Source organism: Theobroma cacao, chromosome 1 (assembly GCF_000208745.1).
Source record: "Theobroma cacao cultivar B97-61/B2 chromosome 1, Criollo_cocoa_genome_V2, whole genome shotgun sequence".
NCBI lineage: Eukaryota > Viridiplantae > Streptophyta > Magnoliopsida > Malvales > Malvaceae > Theobroma > Theobroma cacao.
This window is the reverse complement of record NC_030850.1, coordinates 36,329,199-36,351,913: the sequence shown is the minus strand read 5'-3', so window position 1 is coordinate 36,351,913 and position 22,715 is coordinate 36,329,199. Positions and strand designations below refer to the sequence as shown.

Sequence of the window (22,715 nt, the reverse complement as noted above, 5' to 3'; positions counted from 1 at the left end):
ACGGGTGAAAGATGACATTCAGAAGCAATGAAACAGAAAATGAAGTCCTACCTGAAGTTGGGTCCATTCATCAGACAGAACTATTCCATGGCAGCAACAGCGGCAGGTAGAGGAAGAGGAAGTGGAAGAGGAAGAGTTAGGAAGGGAAAATGAGTACACAAAAATCATGACATGAACTTGGCAAACCCTTCTCTTTCCTTTTTTTTTCCCTGGAATAAGAAGTGGATTGCCTTATTTTTAATTATTTTGCATTTGTAAATTGCATAAATAGCATAGAATTACATAAAATTACAAGCTTTGCCTATTTTTCTATACAAAGCAACATCAAAAATATTAAATCCGCGATAATTTTCCTCTTTTTACCCACCTGATGTTTAATGAATGTGGAAAGTATTTTGGCTGTCAAAATTTAGAATCGAGGCAAAACTGAAAAGTCTGCCACACCTTTTGGAAGGTCTGCAATTTTCTTAAGCAAAGAAAGCCTGTTCTTTCTAATTGTTTCATCTTCCTGCACATAGAAGTCATGCTAGTAAATCATTTTTGATTGGGATGGAGCCGAAGAAGAACTTGTACAATTCAAATATAAAAAGAAAACTAATTGATTTGATACAATGTTGAAATTGAAACAAGCTCTACACATTCCTCAAGTTTGTGCTCCAAGACCGTAACGGAGCTGATCTTGATCAAGCACCCTAGGCTCACACTTGTTCAAGTTTAAAGAAAATGAGCTTCATTTAACAGTTTGCCTTGAATTTGTGTATAAAGCTTACACTTTTAAAGGAAACGTATTATATATAATAAAGCAAAATAAAACTCCAAATCGTCATTTGAAATACCATTAAAGAATTCGAAAGTTAAAATCACAAAATATACCTAAGACTGATAAGAGTAAATAACACAAAAGCGTACTGGCCAATAATAAGAAAAGTCATTTTCAGATCATTTAAAATAGTTCTTTTGTCTATTAAAGTTGTCCCCTGTTGTTTCTTGTTGGTGTCTGGATTTATTTGAAGATGATGCGTGTCATGTTGGATTTATATTTTGTCTGGTTGTTTTGGCTTTCTACTGATTTAAAGGATGTTTTTTGTGTTCTGAACAGTGGATTTTATGAGGTCTTGTTGTGGTATGCATTTTGGAGGTGAAGTTGATTGTGGGTTGAATTGAAAGGGGTGTGAGAGTCACTTGTTCTTTCCGTTTTGGTGTTGTAAGTACAGGGTGGTTTGATTTTCAACTGTTTCGATTTGTTCTTCCCTGTTGGTGGGTTAGCTATTGTTTGATAACCACCTAATTATTAATACAATATTTTGGCTTATAAAAAAAAAAAAGTTCTTTCGTCTTTTAGTCCCATTAAACAAGCTTACAAACAAGTTCATGAAACTAAGTTAAACAAGGTGATTAATAAATTAATTAGTTTTGTAAATGAGCCATAAATTATTAAAGATGTGAGTAAGATGCAAAGACAACATACCACCATCACAAATACTTGATTAAAAAAATCCTCAAGGGGTTGTACAAGCTCTGACGATATTTCAATGAAATCATCAACCTCAACACCTGCATAATCAGAAAAGTTAGATTTCAGGGTTAGTCGGAGAAAAGTGTTAATCAAACAAATTAAATCAGAGTGCCATTTTTCCTACAGAAGATAATAACTCAACAGGCACCAGCAGACTGGTAATAAACTGAGGATATACCGGGGTGAATTTTGTTTTTAACAGACAATAAAGTGTCCCATAAAGCTCTCTCTTCATTTGTTTCGAATGCAGCATCATCCACCTAATAAGATTAAAACCAAAACACCATGAGAAAGAGATTCCAGGATTTTGCAAGTGATGCATCTCTATAATCAATCAAAGATTATGACAATTTTTCATATCTCAATCAATGTCCAACAAAGAAAATGACATTCTAAACTAACCAGAAATCTTACCAAGACTTAAAGAACAACATTTTCAGCTTTCAGTCAAAGATCTTAATACAGAGTTCACTATCAAACAGAAGGGTAAGAGCTAAATGCTCAAATATCAAGCTACTGGGTACTTCTTTAGTACCAAAGGGAGTAATAGTACCTCCATATCAGCATCCACATCCTTTCCACGGACAATTCTAGTTGGACGAGAATATGCTTCTACAACCTTGGGGAAAAGATTGCCTTTTGACAAGGCTTCCATCTGCATTCATTTATTGTTATATGCTATCATATATCATTTGAGGATACTGGAAATTGATGAGAAATGAAAAGTAAAAGAAGAGGGGGGAGGGGGGACTATTAATCTTTTATCTAAACATGCCAAAGAAAAACCCTCTTGAAAACAAAACATTCAGCAGCTCCGTAGCAAAGCAAGAAAAAAAAAATACAAAAATGCATGAGACTCAACCATAAAACATTCCAAATAGAAAATATCCATCACTGCAGACATGCATCCTCCAAGATTTCTAAAATCCAGAAACAGGGTAGTGAGATTATTGCCTAAACAATCACAGGCCTTTTGCATCCACTAATAACTCTCTTCATAATTGAGGCAATCCCTTTCGGTGTTGACACAAACATTTCTTGGGTGCTTTTCAGTCAGTTAACTCACCAAGATATACTTTCTACCATGGCCCAGGATATAGTGTCAGTTATGAGTCGAAGACCATCAATAAGGAAATTCCATTTCTGACAAAACTATCATGAATAGATATGGCCATTGTTGAGAGATGAATACCTAAGACGAATAGCAACCAAATGCACTTACTTTACATGCTGTTTTAGCAGCCAGAAAAGGCAAGTTTGCACGCTCTGCAAGGGTGGAACGAACCACTTCTGGACTTATTCCCTTATCAACCTGCAGCCAGAAAGACAGCCTATCTGCATAAAATTCCCCAATGGCACTGATAATATTCATAACCTCCACAAAGCACAGAATAAAACACAATGTAAGGGTGAAACAAATAGTCTGACTAAATATCATCCTTACTCTTCTGTTCACTAAATTTTAAAGCATTCCACAAAAGAAACAAAAAAAAAAAATCTTTAATGGAAAAAGATTATACACACCAGATATTGCTCCAATCTCCGTGTAACAAATTGATGTACCTGGAAAAAGAAACGATAAAGGATTAAATTCTGCACCATAGATAGATTTCTATGACTTAACAGCACATGATATATTTAGAATTATGTACAGTCACGTCAGTAGACTTGGAACCACTACAGAGGAAGTAAAATGACATTTTGTTGTGACACAAAAGAACATGCTTCTTACATCCTCTATTGTGGTTGCATCAACTTTAATGGGTTGATTATCAGCAGCAAGTTCCAAAGCATGTTTCAAATCCATATTTTGATTCTTTTCCACTAATATCTGGACCTGCAATTAACAAGTTAACATTATAATAGTCTAATAAATAAAGCCTTAAAAGAGTCAACCTGATCATACACTTACTAGGCCATAAGAGATTCTTCGTAGGCCAAATGGATCATTAGTAGAGCTAGGCTGACAGCCAGCAGCAAATAAGCCAACAAGGCTATCTAGTCTGGAAAAAAAAATATAGATATTCACCTTGAAAGCACAATAAGCAGAGAATTCCACTCCATATAAATGAGTATGCAGAAAGAATGGCAATATTTTCATATGAACTCATATCTACAAAAGAGAAGATAGACTGATAAGGACAGTACAATTTTCCCGTATCTGTGGAAGATGAAAGAGACAAGGAATGAGATTTTGGAGATGTGGTGGTGCTATTGGCTTTTTGATATCAAGAACACGTGTTTTCTAAGCTACAGGAACCAGTAGGGATAACCCGGAATTCATCATATCCTATGCTATTTAGAGATTGTTTACTGTTGTGTTAAAATTATTATAGGGTGTTAGGCACTAGGGGTAAGCCACAATTTTAGCCCTTTTCTGTTATCATGAAATCTAAAATGAAGAAAGTTAAAAAAGCTAATCACTTCTATATTTACAAAGGTTATATACTTTCATTATTAGGAGTCATTGTCTTTGAGCAACAGTAAAAGTATAGTGCTGACAAAAGCAATAGCATTGGCTCTAGTCATAGTTGCATCCACTTCATGCAACACCATTTGCTTAAGTTTCATTAATTCGCTTTAGCCTCTTCAGACCATTAAAAGCTCCAAAGCAATTACAGACTACTGCCCTTGAACATTCCAGCTTGCATGGCAAAACAGAGGAATGTGATAAGGACTCCATATAAACAAATACCATATAAACATTGAGAGAGGGATGCTCCAACAAAATTACAGACAATTGCCCTTGAACATTCCGGCTTCCATGGCAAAACAGAGGAGTGTGGTAAGGACTCCATATAAACAAATACCATATAAACATTGAGACAAGGATCAAATAACCCTTCTCGCTCAGAATTTTTGTTTCACATATTTATATATTGCATCAGCCAATTCCCTTCCCCCATAAAGCAGGTTTGATCTGCAACTATCTATTGCAAGATGACAGAAATTTTAAGCTCAGAGTCATTAACCCTACCCTTGACTATCAATATTTATAATAGTGAAATTGTTCCTTCATGGCATGCATTCACTAAGTCAATTAGCTATGTTTCTAATATGCATGCAGCAAATAATGAGTGTAAACAAGGGTAATAATCACATGAATAGAACTTTACTTGTCAGCTATTGCCAGAACTATTCCCACATCACTTTTTGGAAGCAAATCTCCAGAAAACCTAGGAAGTGTGATCTCTAACAAGGCCTCAGCAGTCTATTACCAAAAAACAAAAAAGATGCTTAGTTAACTGACAACAGGAATAGAGAGCACAGAAATTGAGCAGTAAAATTATAGAAAGAGATGAGAAAAAAAGCAAACAATTAACGGTGGCTTAAACAACCTGCTCTGAATAGCCATCTCTAAGAGCATAATGACGGGCCATTATGCCAGAGAGCGGAGTGAATTCAGTGACAACAGCAGTAGCAAGATCTGACATAGCAAGTGATGCTGCCTCCTTAATAATCTGAAGCATATCTTCTTTAACGCCCAAGTACATGCTTAGTTTGAAAACCATGTTTTCGACTCGCATCATCTTGTCCAGCATTGTTCCTAATTTCTCCTGTCATTTCATATTGCCAAAGAGTAAGGTTATTATATTTTAAACCCTTATACGCACACAGCCCAGCCCCACTCTTATCCTTAGAGAGAGAAAGACAAACAGATATCTAAGATGCAGGATAGTATCAATTCATCAGGGATAACATGGTTCATTACTTTCAGTTCATATTATCCTTTGATATCAATAAGTCTTTGCCTATTAATGGTAACAGATAAGGAAAAATTGATATTCTGAGTTCAAATTTGATGAAGAAACTATAGACATCACCTAAAAATTCTAGCAACTATACTTCGCAAGATACATGCAGAAAGAAAATAACTTACATGAAAAAGAATTCCTTTTAATTGATGACGAAAATCCACAAATTTTTTACGTGTATCCAGCTCATAGAAAAATTTAGCATCTTCATAGCGAGCCCTGCACGAACAAATGGTAATTTTGTTCATTTTTATATTTTATCAAAGATCAACAAAGATGTAAAAGATATTTTGCTAAGAGAAAGTCTAGCACCAGCCAATAGGTGAACAAGCAAAATGACAATTACTGGTGGGATATCTTTGGTCAAACATCATTTCTCAGCTAGCTTTTATTTTTGAACTTTTAGTGGAGGAACTAAACTAGGGGTTGTTAATATTGTCATTTTCTATGAACAAGGAGTAACAAATAAGTTAACCTGAGAACAGCTTCATTTCCTTTTCTCACCACCATCTCATTGATTGCTCCATTTGCCACCTAAAAGAAACCCCAAGGTTACCTGATGACTTTCTAAACATTCAACAAGACCATCAAGAGCAAACAACTGAGTCACAAAACTTTACTCAAAAAGCAAGTCTTACTGCAATGAAGTAGGGCAACAGCTTTCCATTATCATCAGTAATGGCAAAATACTTTTGGTGCTTCTGCATAACCTGCATTTTTTGGTGCATAGCATTAATACATATAAATGAATTACACTAATGCCAAGATAATATATGGGACTGAAAATTTAAGATGCACTAGGATCACTCAGCTAACTCAAAGAGCCTTGTAAGATGTACAACCTTTAACCAATAACCATACAACAGATAAAAGGAAGCTCTCAACTGCTTCAAAAGCTTTAAAATTCCCATTGTATAACCTAAAAACTTCACATGCAAATTTAGCCACACAACTACACAAGGAAACTCTCAACTGCTTACCATAGTTAAAAGATCGTCTGGAAGCTCCAAGAAGGACTCTTTAAACTTTCCAAGCACTGGAACAGGTGCCTCAACAAGATTTACAACCTGGAACGTTAAGAGCAAGCTTCATTGCAACAGAATTCAGCAAAAAGAGCAGCAACTGCTACCTCCAGCAATTACCTCACTGAGCAAGCTTTCCTGAATAACAACGTTCCCATTCACACTTTTTGCTAATAAATTTGAGTGATCCAAAATTATCTTCTTTCTATCCTGTCAATAGAATAACACATTCAGTTCACCTTTAAAGTCCAAGAAGAAAGAAAAGAAAAGTTTATATAATTAAATAAAATCCTGACAAAGAAAAAATAGGAAAAAAAAGGAAGTCCTGAAAGAAAGTAAAGTGCAACAAATGACTTCGTGATACCTCAATTTCAATACCGATTCCAGCATTTTTCATTATAGTAGGATAAGATTCTGCACTTTCTACCTGCAGAAAGCATTTCAGAGCTACAACCAAATATACATCCAAAAAAGAAGTGACGCAAATGCAAGTGCAAGAAGTGTTCTCTAATGTCCAATAAAGTTAAGCAGCTGTTGAATGAGTTTTCCATAAGCACTTCAAAACGAATGATTAAGTTCAGTTGCTTACTTATGGTAAATTAATGGCATTTGTAAACCACAGTAAAACAAAATCAGTTAGATCAAATAATCATATGAGAAGGTCACTGACTGATTTCATAATTTCATCATAATACTTAAGAGATACCACAATGATTAAAATAATCTTCCAATACTTCATATAAAACGCAGAAGAAGCTGGATGAAACAATAAACAACTTTCCATACATACCATAACAGTAGCCGCTGAAGTATTACGAAGACCAAAAGATAAGTTTCCACTACATATCAAAAATGAAAATGGTAAGTAGAAAATAACAATTAGCTATGAGTAAAAAGGATAGGGGGCAATACATAATAACAGTGACCTCAAAATCCCAGCAAACGTAAACGGAACTACTGCATCTCCATGGAGGGACATAATCCAACGAATAGGTCTGCTGAACATGATCTACATTAAGAAAGCAAGGGGAAAAGAATTGTTTTTTTTATAAACGAGAAAATATAGAAAACATTACATTTTTTTTTAGATAATTCTAAACTGGTAAGCATAACCACATTATATTATCCACAGAATATGGTTCAAATAAATGTACAAAGAGTTAATAAGAGAAGAAAAAGCCAACCCTCAAATAGAATATCCACTACTCACATAGACATGAAAATAAAAGGAGAAAAAAAGAATGAACAGCAAATACCTGGGAATTCCAACGCATTGACTTTGGGAAAGATATCTTAGCAAGGATTCCAGGCAACTCTTCAGATAAAACCTAACATATATAATAGAAGGTCACAATGAGAAATAACTCAAGATGCCAGAGATGACCTGGTAAGCATGAGGTAGTTCAAAAGATATAAATGAAAAGATCATAATAAACAAAGGAACACACATGGTGATAAAAATCTCTAATACGGCAAGTAAGAGAGAGAGACAGAGAGAACAAAATTCGAACCTTCAAAGCAACTCGAGCAGATTCTTTGACACGAGCATACACATACTCTGTTTTCCCTGCAAAGCATTTACTTTAAGAATAGAGCAAGAATTATTAAGAACTCATGATCAAATTTTTTTGCCCAACGATGGGACACACTGATGCCTAAACAAAGATTAGGTTTATATACAACCAAATCCTCTTCCATAAGAATGGAAGATGATCAGGTATTTGATAGGCCAACAGATAAAGCAAAATGCATAGATGCTATCTAAATGTGCTACAATATGCAATGGAACTGTACTAAAGATATTCTGTGATAATTTGGTCGACTTATGTATGGCATGGACTGTACTAAAGTGCAGAATGTACACCTTGGGATGTAATAAATTCATCCTCATTGGTAAAGTAACTCTAGCACAAGAATTTATGCCAAGTAGGTACAAATCAATTGCTATGAATTTGTAGAATTAGAACACTGAGAATGTAAGATACATATTTAAGCTTCACCAAACAATATAAGCAACATTATTTTTTCAATAAAATCTCTAGGAAAACCAACATGAATTATTAAACATGACACAGAACTTTGGAGATCACAATGAATGTTGATGAGGAAATATGCAATGCCTATTATTTTCCTTCCTATTTGATGGTTTTATCATGATTGTAATGGGTTAAATTAAATAAGTTTACCTAGGAAATAGATAAAGCACAGAATAATGACACTCAAATGTTGTGCATGAATCAAAACTGACACACTGATGCCTAAACAAAGATTAGGTTTACATACAACCAAATCCTCTTCCATAAGAATGGAAGATGATCAGGTATTTGATAGGCCAACAGATAAAGCAAAATGCATAGATGCTATCTAAATGTGCTACAATATGCAATGGAACTGTACTAAAGATATTCTGTGATAATTTGGTCGACTTATGTATGGCATGGACTGTACTAAAGTGCAGAATGTACCTTGGGATGTAATAAATTCATCCTCATTGGTAAAGTAACTCTAGCACAAGAATTTATGCCAAGTAGGTACAAATCAATTGCCATGAATTTGTAGAATTAGAACACTGAGAATGTAAGATACATATTTAAGCTTCACCAAACAATATAAGCAACATTATTTTTTCAATAAAATCTCTAGGAAAACCAACATGAATTATTAAACATGACACAGAACTTTGGAGATCACAATGAATGTTGGTGAGGAAATATGCAATGCCTATTATTTTCCTTCCTATTTGATGGTTTTATCATGATTGTAATGGGTTAAATTAAATAAGTTTACCTAGGAAATAGATAAAGCACAGAATAATGACACTCAAATGTTGTGCATGAATCAAAACTGACTCACCATCAACCTTTCTGAACAAGGAGTCCAATGGAACAGCATATCTGCGGCAAAAACCCTCAGCAGCCTGCAGTAAATAACAAATCTCATATGGGTAGAAACACAATAGAAAGGAGAAATATAAAACTCCTATGCAACTGCCAAACTCTTTACTACTGGAGTTGTACAGCCTAACTGCCAATATCACTAGACAAAACAAGCTGAAAAACATTTAGCAAAGCAAAATTAGAAGGGAACCAAAACCTTTGTAGGATTTCCTTGTTGGTCAAAGGCTTTCAAAACAGGAGGCCCCCGAACCTCAACCTCATTCTCTGTTTGCCTAGGACAAAGACTCTCAACAGATATCTGAAATGGCAACACAAACTTGGATTATTTCACTAATATAAAAATATTGAGGAATCTACATGGAGCACAAGCAGGTAATGACAGGACCTTGCACTACAAAATAGAAAACATTATAAAAAGTATATATCTAGCATCTCAATAATGCATCACAATAAACATTGGACAATTCTGACAAATGCATCTTTATGGTACACTTAAGCTTTTTCCACATGAAGAATGCCTTGAATCAATTATCATATAGGATTCTAACACATTGATTACAGTGCTATAAGCAATGGGGTTACCAATTATGATAATAGATAATCACATAATTGGCTGCTTATGCTCTTTCAGGACTATAAAGTACAAACCACAGTTCAAGGTTCACCCCACCAAACTTCTTAAGAAGCAGTATTCTCTAAACAGTCAGATATTACTTAAAGACACATTTAAAATAAGAAACTGCTTGCTTTATAATAATAATAATAATAATAATAATAGTAAGAAACTGTCAACAGTGAGCAAAATTGGGTAAAATCCATAGCTATACCACTAGTCTGCGAGGAGTTGCAAAAGCCTGTATGCCACCATGGTTCAACCTCTGTTTCTCCAGCAGCTCAGACATTAAATCTTTAAGCTGCAATGACCAGAATCAGAATGTTATATAAGAAGGCTTCAGTCAACAACATTAAAAGAAACAACCATCAATCCAGAATTGTACAAGGAAATTAAAAAGTCAGTGATGCAATATGTTAAATGCATTTCCTTAAGCTTCAGGAGGAATTATATAAAATGGCCAGTAAAATTTAAATTGAGTTAACAACATATCAAAAAGACAAAGACTCATGCGTCACAAAAAATTAATCATACCTGCTGGCTTGCGTTAACTACATCATGAGGTGGCATCTCTTCAGTCCCAATTTCAAGAACAAATAATCTTGGATCATGATGCACCTATAAAACATAATTAAGATAAACAAAAGATATTGATAAAGGTGAAAAAAAGTGTAGAAACATTGAGGTTTAAATTTAGATATAAGATAATCAACATTCAAAAGACGTAGAACCTTAAAGAAACTGGTGAAGTAGCATATAATAGAATTTTCGATATGAAAAGCTATAGTTGGATAAAGGAATGTACTGGAACAACTTAAAACAATTTCAACTAGAGAGGACCATACAGCTGAGGGACAACTACAGAGAAATAAAAGACCGAGTCACGCTACTTGCCCCACTATTTTCTCCCAAATATTTGTACTCCCCGACATGGCATGTAGTTATTGGACAAATTCAAAGGTGGAGTCTACCAATTCATGGGTAAGTCAACTAATTAATACATTAGATATTACAGTCAAATTTATTGGCACGTTAGGTGAGACAAAAGTGTTCAGACAAACACTATTTTCCTAAAAGACCAAAGGTTTGTACCGAAAATAAATAATATAAAACACCAAAGGTGGCGGTAGTCCAAAACATCTTATGTAGAGAGGTGCAGAGTAGAAGAATGTGAAGAGAATTGTGCTTGAAAACATAAATTAAAAATGGGAGAACATATATGAAATGCATGAACCTGTATTGTGCATCTCTACCTGTGTGTTTGTTTACAGAAGACATCTTTAGATTAAGCTAAGACCAATTAAACATAAAATGCCTCCATTAAACATAAAGCCTCCAGCCTCAACCTCCAACTTTGTAAAAGGTTGGAACAAGAAGGCATCACCTGTAGCATGTACCCAACCACTAGCACTCTACGCACCAGTTCACTGGGGTGGTCCTACTTATTACACATGAAAGACTAGACATCATCCTTTCCATAGGGACATGTAACAGAAGGTTGAAGCCAAACATATATTAGTGTAACAGAACTACTAAATACCAATTGTTGGTGTACCCAAAAGAACAAGCTACAACAGCACTATGATAGGCTTGCTGAGCAAGGACAACTTTCCTAAAATATTTACAGCATTCCTTTAATATGAGCCTTTCTATTCATCTTTACAAAATTTGAACTTCCTAAATTTGTTTGCAAAAAGGGGTCTAACGAATTTTCTTGGATAAGATAATATATTTGATATATGATTGGTCATTATATATCATAATTACACAGATACTTTTTATTTAATTTTCCTTAACAAAAGGTATAAGAGGATTGGCTCAACTAACTCAAAAATGTTATAGTTGGCAAGGATATAGGAACCAATATAGCTACAAAAAATTGGAAAGCCCATAAAGAAAAAGATATAAGAATTAATTACAAGCAAGCTCTGAATAGCCTACGAAGTGCCACAAATAAGAGAAGTGATGAAAGAAAGCAGAAAAAATTTTATTTTAATTATTTGACATAATTAGACTAACCTTTTTGGCTGCTGCCTCCAGAACCTCTTTAGGACATACATGATCGACAGATTCAGAAACAACACCCAAAGGATGTCCTAGAGATTCTCGTGTCTTTAACCAGAGTTGGGCACATTGACGAGCTAAACTGATAAATCAACAATGTCAAGCACCATGAGAGATGTGGGACCATAACAATAAGGAAAAACAATTAATTGGACAGAGCAGTTTTTTTTGTTCAAGGAGGGAATAGAACTTGTGTACACTTGATCATCTATCAACTATGCAGCCCATGCCTGTTGCAAATTTTGCTAGGTAAATATAAATATAGAATGTCCTTTCAAAGGTTTCACATACTGGGCCTTCTTCTTCAGGGCTGAAAGTGTACGGAAAAAAATCCTATGGCTCTCAATATTTTCCTGGTCTTAAAATGGTCACTGCTATCTCATTAGTATCCAATGTGTAAAAATTGATATAAGCTAGAAAAGAAACCTCACCTGCGCATGCGACTGAAATAACGAGCACGCTCTGTTACCCCAACAAAGCCTCTAGAGTCTAAGATATTAAAAGCATGAGACGTTTTCAGAAGTTGGTCATACCTAGAATGGTAATGAGAAAATGTTAACTTAATAAGAAAGTAAACAAGGTAAAAACTAGGAATATAACTAATTGAAGGGAAATTGAAACATAATTAAACGTACGCAGGAATTGCCAGTCCTGAAGCAAGTAAGGAACGAGCTTCTTCCTCAAAAAAATCAAAATGTTTTTGAATATGGTGAACACTGGCATGTTCTAAATAATAAGCACTCATCTCCTTCCTGAAAGAACAATTCAATAAAAAATTTATTTTCATTTCACATAAACAGAAAGAAGAAAGCATTTTTCAAGTTTTAGGCTGCTGACACTGATGAACACTATGGAATAAATTAAACAAGACAATCTAAACCTGGGTTTCTCAGGAGAATCAATGTGCTTCAAGCTATGAACCATGCAACACAACTCTTCAAGCTAAAAAAGTACACATATTATGAAAAGAAAAAGGTAAAAGAATTTACTCATTTTCCAAGAAAAGCTCCCCATATGTGATCCCATCAGCATACTGAATTTTCTTGAAATGATCAACACCCTGAAAATCAAACCTGAAGTAACTTCAGGCAGATTAAAAAAATAATAATAAAGCAGACGAGAAGAAAGATGAATAATGTTATGAAATTCACCTGAAGCAACATAAGTATACGCTCAAGGCCATATGTGATTTCAACAGATATCGGTGACAACTGAAGACTTCCAGCCTGAGGGGGAGAGAGAGAGAAGAAAATGCTAATGAAATTCAGATAACTTTTAACAATCAGAAGAAAATTACATAATGCAGTCTGAGAGTGAGAGCTGCAACTTTCAAAGGAAAAAAAATACATTTCAAGAAGTAGATGTCAAAGACAAACCTGCTGGAAGTAGGTGAATTGTGTGATCTCCATCCCATCCATCCAGATTTCCCAGCCCAAACCCCATGCACCAAGTACCTGTAAGCATGTGTGAGGTCATTAACAGCAAAGTGATGTAAATATATCATGGTTTTAATGTGCCAAAAATTAGGAGGCAAGCTGGCTTTACAAAATTACATAAAACTATACAGACTGAAAGACATACAAACACATAAAAAAACCAACATGAAAATAGATTATATTACCGGGCTCTCCCAATTGTCCTCCACAAATCGTATATCATGTTCACTAACATTAATACCTGTTACACGCACAAGCATAATGTAAAATAACTAATGGAACACAATTATATAGAACATTCATGATCAAATTAAATGTTGTATCCATCAAGTCAAAAATAATTTATTCAACTATAAACCATTTGATTCCTTAAATAAGAACTAAGGAGGATGATCAAAGACCAATAAAAATTATATTATAAGCTTTAAGTCCTAGACCCCTTAATGTGAAAGGAGAGAAAATGGTGCCTAACTTTGAGTATCATTAAACCAATTAATTTATCAAAAGTTAGAGGATGCTCTTGACAATGTAGCAAGTATATAGTAAAAAAAAATTAAGAAATGATTGATGTTTAACAGCAATTGGTTGGTATCTTGGAGACACAAAATTATTAGAAACTGCAAACACCTCCACAAGTGCATGACATAAAAGATAGAGCAAAGCTTCCAAGGAAATTCACTTTTACATTATAAAAATGGTCCGCATGTTACATGTGCACAGTTCAAATGCATCTAAGCAAAAATCTAGTTAATGTGCCAAAGCTCAAAGTTGACGAAATTGTCAGCTTATCAGAACATAAAAGATAACTATTTCATTATTTTCAGTCCAATCATTAGGCTATACAAGGAGGAAGCTATCTTACAAACCAGATTCAGGTTCCATAAAGATAAGCAGCATGTATAAGTTTAGCACAAACTACAAGATTAATAAAAGAAAGGCAACATTAAAGAATTATGGCAACTAGCAACTTACAAGTAGGAACAAACATTTACATAGAATGAAACAATGTATATCAAGATGTGAAGAAAAGAAGGACAACCAAATACCTAATGCTGAAAGACTACGAATAAAGAGGTCTTGTGAATTTCCTGGATCAGGCTTTAGTATAACCTGAAATCACTCAAGGAAAGGTAGGAAAAAGGAAAAGGAAAATGAAAAATGACTGCAAAAGAAGCTCAAAAAATCATTAAAAAATCACAAACACAAACTATTCAATAAATTGTACAGACCTGAAATTGAGTGTGGCGTTGGAGCCTGTTAGGATTTTCCCCATAACGACTATCATCTGGCCGGATGCTAGGCTCCACATACCTTTGATAAAGAACTCCAAATTATCAATCAGCCAATAAATATTATCTGTATGACAACAAATTGATAGAAGTCATGCAGAATCTGAACAAGAAATTAACTATAGATGATTTCTTTCAAAAAAATTTTCTTGCAATTAAAATTTCACAAAGAAGCAATCACCTTTTTCTACAATAAGAAACTTCTATGAGGACTTTTTTTTCTAAACAAACTCTTCTAATAAGCTTCTCAAAGCCATTGTGTAAGTTCCTCACATTTAAATACTTTTGATAATACAAGGATTAATATAATAGTTGCAATAACCAAAGGTTGAAGGCATACCACCAGTGAATTAGCCAATGGTAATATATATGCATATAAGAATCAAGACTAAGCTAGCCACCAGCATGATGATATACATTTAATTTCTGTTCTTATTAAAATTCCCAAAGTTCCAACAACTCCAGATTAGGAACTATCAAGCAATTTTTAAAATGCTTTCTCGCACCTTTAATGATTTCAACAAAAGTTCTAATGCAGTGTGATAGCATACTAAATAAGCTAATCAGAGAAGCTTCTGAAAAATTTGCATTTTCCATCACTAGTAAGCATGAAAAAATCTCATGAATGATTGTGCATAAGGGGAAAAAAAAAATCATGACACCAAAATAAATAACCAGAAGGAAACATAATTGAAAATGGATGAAAGTCCATGCAACACAGGCCAAACAACCAGAAATTGAAATATCCATTGACGCATTGAGCCTCCCCCATTATATTTAAGCTCGTAAATAAAGCACACAAAGAAAAGTGTTCTCAACAAATAATCATCAAAGACAGACTCAGAAACAAAAAGAATTATTAAAATGTATAAGAAATTATTTTAACTTATAGAAACTTGCTTCAATCAGTATACTTACGCAACATTCCATGGTTCTGGACCAAGAACTCTTAAGTATGTTAATGGATTCATAGTCCCGGCTCCAACCTGATTATTACAAACAAAACCTTAATGAAACAAACTGCAAATTGACATGAATCTAAAACTCAGTGGACAAAATTTTCCGCCAAAAAGAAAAGTAGAAGAAAACAAATCGTAAAAACAATTACCTCCGTGTTGCTGCATTGCATCACTGCGCATCCAACCGACGCCCAATAGTCCTGCAAATTAGCAACCATTACACTGATTTTCGTCGCCAATAAATAATTTGAAACAATAAAGTGTAATACTAAGAATAACAGTGTAAAGAATTAGTCAAAAAGAAATGTAGTCGCTCTTGAAACCTGGAGTCTTTGAATAGCCTGCTGGAATGTGAGAACTGAAGCTTTCTGTGGCTCGTCGCTGGCGTTTGTGGAGGAATTTTGTTGAATTGAAGAAGTGTTCACCGCAAAGGCGGTTGTTCGACTGAAGCAGCGGCGGCTCAACGACGGTGGAGCCTTGAGAGGGATAGCATTCGGCTTGGCTAGTCGCAGGAGAGAGAGGTGGGAAGCGTGAGGCTTGAGAAAGGAGATGACTAAGGGGAAGGTGAGGATAGCCATGGCTCTGGCTGTGTGTATTTTGAGGCTTGGGTTCAGCCTTCAGCTATCAAGAAACCGGGAAGGGATACTATGAGGGGGATTAAATAGGGTTTTGACGCTAACGGTCAAATAATGCTCAATTAACGGAAGTTTGACGTGAGTGGATACAGTAATCCAGAATGGATACGGAAATCTTAAGCAGATGCGGTAAAATATCAATTAACGGTCAAACTAACTTGAGTGGATGCGGTAATCGTGAGTAGATACGGTAAACGGTCAAAATAAAAAATTAAAAAAATGAACCCGACGTGAATCGAACACGCAACCTTCTGATCTGGAGTCAGACGCGCTACCATTGCGCCACGGATCCTTGTCGTTAGGTTGTCATACGTTTTCTCGTAGTTACCGCATTGTCTCTTCAAATTATAAATCCACATGTATATAGTAGGAATATAAAAGTATGAGATAAATGATACTTTATAATGTAAATCAGAGATGTGCTCAAGCCCATATATGTGAATTTAAACACATAATTTTGATAAAAATGGATTAATTTTTGGACAAAATAAAATTGTGAGTACTATATATATGTTACAAATTCCACATAAGTAAAAGATGGGTGGACAACATCAATATTAGTTATAACTCTAACCTTTATTTTTTTATTATTATTATGATATTTTGTAACTAATATAAGTAAGAGATGTGTTATGGATTTCACATTGGTAAAATATGAAGTGAGTTTTTGATATATAAATACGTGTTTTTTATCACTTATTATACATATTTTGTAAGTTAAATATGTAAATCCGTAATTTATTGGTTTAGTTAAATTCTATTTTCAGAGTTTAAAACCGCACGAACTTGAGTTTAAGTTTTGGGGCATAATGTTTGATATTAGAGTGTATTGGAATCTGCATTGATATTAAAGCAAATTCGAATCTTTATTGATGTAGAGTAAAATATCACGAATCTTACATCAATATGAAATAAAATGAGTATTGATTATATAAATATGAACTTTCTATCGCTTGCCAAATCTATGTCATGATTTAAGTCATTTTCCAACTAATTAATTTCAAAACATGTAAAAAATAACAATTATTGTTATATTTTTTACTTGTCAGCAAGTATTTTCATTAATGATATAAACATTAAAAATATATATTAAATTCATTAAAATTACATTTAAAATTTATTATTTTGTTTGCAAATATATTTTTTTTTTTTACTTCTATGAAAATTTAAAAAATGTAATAATATTTTATATGAATATTTATTTTTTAAAATATAAATATGTAAATTTTTTCAATATAAAAATAAAAAATAATGAATAAAAAAGTACTAAGTATCTAAAAAGAATTTCCTTCTTGTACATCTCAAAAAAAAAATGGATAAAGAAAAAAGAATAAAATAATAACTTATAAGAACAATATAAATTGTAGATTATTTAGCCATAATTCTTTAAATTTTTAAGTGCATAAAAATTTAAATGAAATTATGTACTCTATTTTCATTATTTACATAACCATTTAATCTATAATCATTTTTTATGTGTAGATTAAGGTTCATAATTAAGCCTTTAATCAAGACAAAATTTAAGAATGTTAATTAGATGATAGTCCAAGATAATGCTCTTCATGATTTCAAGCCAACGGCGTCGTTCTGGCATTCCTCCACGACCATCAACGTGGCGAAAAGTCATAGATGCCACATAGCACCAACACAAATTCAACCGACCGACGAGCCTGCCGAAGTACTTTCTGATTTTCACAGGGCAATGCTCAAAAGAAACTCGTCATATATACCACATAAATAAAAACACAGCACGAAAAAGGAAAAAGAAACAAAAAAGGATGGCGGAAGAAGAGGAGGTGAAGATTGAAGTGGAGGCGGTGCAATCTGTTTACGGAGAGGATTGCGTGGTCGTCGAATCGTATCCTCCGCACCTTCACCTCCATATCAAGCCTCGCACCGCCGATGTCTCTTCCCAACAGGTAAATATCGAGGATTAACAAGATGAGGATTCTTGGCCTAGGTTTTTAGTTTCTGATTTCTTCATTGCTTTATATTTATTAGCTAAGTATTTTGATTAAAATTAGTTTACAAATCGGAGCACAAATCTAGCTAAATGTTCATAGAAATGTACGTCCAAGAAATTCTTAGTTTGGGCTGTTTTTGCAGTTCGTGGAAGCAATTATTGGAATAAGAGCGGGCTCACAGGTATTTTTATTTAATTTCTTTTTTTTTTAATTCTTTCAATTTCTAACATTAATTAGAAGTTCATTAGAGCTAGGGTGGCTTAGAATTAGCTTCTGATTAATGCGAAAATGTGCTTAATTTTGTTGGAGAAATTTTGATTATAAGTTACCTAAGCTGGATTTTTGCTATTCTGCCTCTAACTTTGTATCCTCCATGGCAGTATCCGAAGGAGCCTCCTCTTATTTATTTGATAGATTCAAAGGGTCTTGATGAACAAAGGCAAACACATCTTATAAGTAGTATACGAGACAAAGCCTGTGAGCTTCCCTCTTGTTTTATGCTTATAGCACTTTGTGAGGTAACCAGAGTATTGTAAGGTGACTTGCATTATTATTTTTATCTATATTGCTTCCCAAAATGTCTGAAAATTTTGAATGAGGTGTATTGGCTACTAAAGCATTGTACAATTTTAGTTGGTGTACTTTGAGACTTTACAAACATTTTCCATTATGACTTTTTATATAGCCATGATGATTTTCCAGTTTTGTAGTTTGTACCATATTTTCTAAATGGTATTAGTGTAACTAGATTATGTATTTGTGCCTTTTGTAGAATGGTTATTGGAATTTGGCATTTGAATTGATAGTGTTTATAGCATATTGGACTATGGAGTTTTACTTATTTGCAGAAATAAATAATTCAAATTTATCTCTAGGGAGCGGTTGAGAGGCTTTCTGCTATGAACCACCCTGATGGCGATTGCCCATTGTGTTTGTATCCTTTGATGTCAGAGGATGACCAGAAAGAAGAGTTGCCTTTTATGAAGTTGATGTCTTGTTTTCATTGTTTTCATAGGTAAGAGTTGTACTTCCACTACTACTTGTATTATTTTACTCCAACATTATGTTTGGATTTGGTTTCTGGTTTTATTTTCATTCTTCTTTATGTTTTATTTTTTATTTTTTGTGTGTATTGCAGTGAGTGCATTATTAGATGGTGGAATTGGCTTCAAATTGAGAATAAGAATAATGCTAAGCACCCATCTAGCGCAACTGTACATCATTTAAGGAACACAGGAAGTCAACAAGGTATGTTTAAGTCACAATTCAAATTAGCAATAATTTTTTATGTATAATTGAGAAGAGCAATTGTTTTAGTTAATTTTCTGCATGTTTTTGGGTGTTATAAAAGTTTTTTTTCAAAGAAATTTACTGTGAACATATGCAGATTTGTGTATAGTGTATACCTATAGATTATATTGAATTGTTTGTCTAATATGGAGCAGAAGAAGTTTAAATACTTAAATTAAAATGAAAGAGGAAATTGCATCCATTGTATTTGAAGAATGATAATTAGCTCAAGAAAAAGATGAATCAGGTTTCAGACGTGACAAAATTCAAAAGATTTCTGTTTGCTATGCTTGTTTTTGTTGTCTTTTGGAGTTACTGTTATTTTGTTCCGATGTCTAAAATTTCAGAAATGGTTTCCTTTTCTATCTGAATGTAAGATAGGTCGAATCTTATGCAAACAATATGTTAAAATAAGTAACTTTTTCTTGCTAATATACTTTGGAGATAAATGTAATGTGGTTACTTATTATACATGATAGGGCACTCTGTTGTTGTATTTGCTTGGTAGTGAGATGCAAACTGTATAAAAATGACAACTATTACATTTTACTGGGTGAAAATGTATTGCTAAAGGTACAACATTATGCATTTTTGTTTCATCCAAGAACAAAAAATGATTTGCCTGATTTTATAAACTTTGTTTATTTTATTTGTCTTCTATGATTTACCTGATTTGGTGTTTTTCGACATGAATGGAGCAGTGGAAGAAAGCATGGGAAGCTGTCCAGTTTGTCGTAAGGTTTTTCATGCCAAGGATCTTGAACATGTGCTTGACCTGGTTGGCACTCATTCTTCTCAACAGGTATGTCATCTGATTTTTAGTGGTAGATTTTGTGAAGGCATACTTATATCCTGTATTGTCCATGACACTCCAATCTTGTGGATATATGTACATGTGCTTGATCGTTCTTACTTTCTTGGTTGTTAAACATTCAACATTTAACTGAAGTTGATGAATCTACTCTCTCCTTTTGGTTGGATTTCAGTCTTTGGACAGAACTGAAGTTAAAGATGATGAGACACTTCTTCATTCGGACTGGGAGAATATAAGAAGGCAGAAATTCGAGACAATACTAAAACTGCAGCAAGAAAACAGTGGCTTGATTGACTCCAAGAAAGATCACAATGTTCTGCCGGGTTTAAATCCTCAGAATACAGTCCCATTGTCTAACCATGCATCAACTGAGGAAGCAGCTGAGCAACCGCAAACTAATCCAGCAGCAACTGCAGAAATAAATTCCAGTAGTTCTTCGACTAGGCCTAGCACCAGCAAGCACTGGAATGCAGGCAAGAGAAAACCGAGAGGACAAAATCCAAGAAAACAAGTAAGACAGTGGGTTAGAAAAGATAATGGTGGTGCTGCAGATTAAACCAGATATTGTTAAGACTTGCTATTATTAATATTTGGAAATTCATAAGTCAAATTGGTAATGTTGTACGAAATAACAATTTTAGCAAGAATGAAAGAAGAGAAAGAAAGAAGAAGAAAATTCACTGATAGAAATGAGAAAATAGAAGCCCGGTAGCCGAATTTGGTTGAAAGTTCGAGCCCAACAACCCAAATTTCAGCCAGCTCGTTCCTAAAAATGGGCCTAATTTGGGTCACGTCCGGTCCAAAGTGCTTCAAGTAGTTACTATTGGGTTTGGAGCAACACTCCTTAATTAATTAACTAACATCATACTAAAAATATATATATATATATATATATATATAATGATTTATATTAGATGCATTTTCAGGTATAGTATCTATACACTATTAGTGAATTAAATATTATTATCAAAATTATAAAATTTAATAAATAAATATTTATAATTTTAAAAATATTTATTTTTGAAAAATTTTGAATTTTTATCTTTACACGTTCATGAACTGATACTTTATGATTAAGTAATAGTGTATCATATTATACATAGACAGCGAATTAAATATAAATTTAAAAAATTTACACCAACAAGAGCTTTTTCTTATGCAATCTTCATGTATCTAAATTATATATTGACAATGAGTGAATCATTATCGGTGATAAATTCAAAATATTACATAAAAAATGATTAAATTGATATTATAAATATAATTATATTATATATATCAAATTTTATATAAATCATAATAAAAAAAATTAAAAATTGAGATATGATGGTGACCACTGTCTGTCACTCCATTGACTTTGATGGTGATCATTGCTTGTATCGAGTGAGCTGATGGCGAAATTTGAGTCCATCAATTTCCTTTCAATATTTGCTGCGACTCCTAATCTCATCATGCAGACCGCAACTAACCTCGTGACGAAGCAGGTGTTCACTGTTCATGGCCGATTTCTTAACAGGAAAAGGTTCCCTTTTGCTCAGAAGGAAAGCAAAAAAGGGGTGTAACAAAAGCATGCATAAAAACCAGCAAGATGACAAAAGTTGATCAAAGTTTCTGATATAATCGGAAGCATCCATGATTGACTCTTCCTAGAGATGTAAAAAGTTGATCACTTTCAGTACCTGGCGACTGACGATTGCAAACAAGTTCATACTTTCAAAAGACAAAATTAAGTTTGTTAGAACCGTGACTAGCGGTAGAACAAATTTATCTGGCTTTGAGCAATCAAACATCGTTTTCGAGAGGGAAAAAATGGGCAATTGAAGAGAGCCAAGCTTAAAGGGTTTTCATCCACGTGTGTTTGGAGGTTGCCAATTATATGCAACTCTTACTACTGTTTTTTTCAACATTATCAGCATACGACTGATGGTTTTGTACTTTTAGTTTGCAATAGAAGATAGTAATTTCTTGCCACGAGTTTCCATAATTTGGTATCTTTTTTAATCAAAACAGCTCATCCTATCTCCTGTCTTTCTTCTTGATTGGGTAAAAAATCTCTTATCGTTGAATTTAACGACTATATCATAGCTGTGTAATTTGAATTTAAGATAATAAGATTGATACGTTAAAGAAAATCATGGAAAATGTTTCTTTTGTACACACTTATAGAGAAATAAATTTATTTATAAATTTTTTAATAAAATTGAGTATTGATAAATGCGAATCATTTTATACTTGATGATACGGGGAGAGTGAGAACGGTTTGATATATGTTTTAATGAGCTGTAATGATATACTTTTACCTTGTTTTGTCTCGAATTTTTAATAACAATAAATGTTTTATATATAGCCAAATCTACAAGATTATGGGGGCTACTATAAACAAAAGTTACGAAGATAAACTTGTTGATATTATGAAAGCATGGACCTGAAGGAGACCTTGGGGGTGTTGAACTTGAGCCAG

General features: G+C 33.7%; 2 protein-coding genes and 1 non-coding gene across 5 annotated transcripts; 1 reads left to right on the top strand and 2 right to left on the bottom strand.

Moving 5' to 3' along the window:
• On the bottom strand, positions 168–16,186 carry LOC18614482 (glycine--tRNA ligase, chloroplastic/mitochondrial 2). 3 transcript variants are annotated; one of them, XM_018123276.1, is made up of 36 exons: positions 15,875–16,186; positions 15,701–15,751; positions 15,511–15,578; positions 14,533–14,614; positions 14,350–14,413; positions 13,489–13,544; positions 13,244–13,321; positions 13,019–13,093; positions 12,857–12,927; positions 12,503–12,619; positions 12,299–12,400; positions 11,823–11,949; positions 10,338–10,421; positions 10,018–10,104; positions 9,387–9,488; positions 9,147–9,210; positions 7,805–7,860; positions 7,550–7,621; positions 7,220–7,302; positions 7,084–7,132; positions 6,658–6,720; positions 6,414–6,503; positions 6,252–6,338; positions 5,910–5,981; positions 5,747–5,805; positions 5,397–5,490; positions 4,855–5,073; positions 4,633–4,727; positions 3,429–3,519; positions 3,249–3,353; positions 3,041–3,079; positions 2,739–2,828; positions 2,070–2,171; positions 1,695–1,776; positions 1,469–1,554; positions 168–508 (listed from the first exon to the last, which is right to left on the bottom strand). In XM_018123276.1, exons 1-36 carry the CDS (start codon positions 16,127–16,129, stop codon positions 410–412), a joined length of 3,216 nt encoding a protein of 1,071 aa, XP_017978765.1. In that variant the 5' UTR covers positions 16,130–16,186; the 3' UTR covers positions 168–409. The 3 variants fall into 3 exon arrangements, with proteins under 3 accessions (XP_017978765.1, XP_017978760.1, XP_017978770.1); XM_018123271.1 differs by having other exon boundaries at positions 12,857–12,940; positions 13,019–13,092; XM_018123281.1 differs by lacking the exons at positions 14,533–14,614; positions 15,511–15,578; positions 15,701–15,751; positions 15,875–16,186 and having other exon boundaries at positions 13,019–13,092; positions 14,350–14,367.
• On the bottom strand, positions 16,407–16,478 carry TRNAW-CCA. The gene has a single exon. It is a non-coding gene; the product is annotated as a tRNA-Trp (tRNA).
• LOC18614481 lies at positions 17,849–20,944 on the top strand. The gene is made up of 7 exons (XM_018127710.1): positions 17,849–18,105; positions 18,293–18,331; positions 18,531–18,668; positions 19,026–19,165; positions 19,289–19,398; positions 20,142–20,242; positions 20,427–20,944. The coding sequence occupies exons 1-7, from the start codon at positions 17,965–17,967 to the stop codon at positions 20,808–20,810; spliced, it is 1,053 nt and encodes a 350-aa protein (XP_017983199.1). The 5' UTR covers positions 17,849–17,964; the 3' UTR covers positions 20,811–20,944.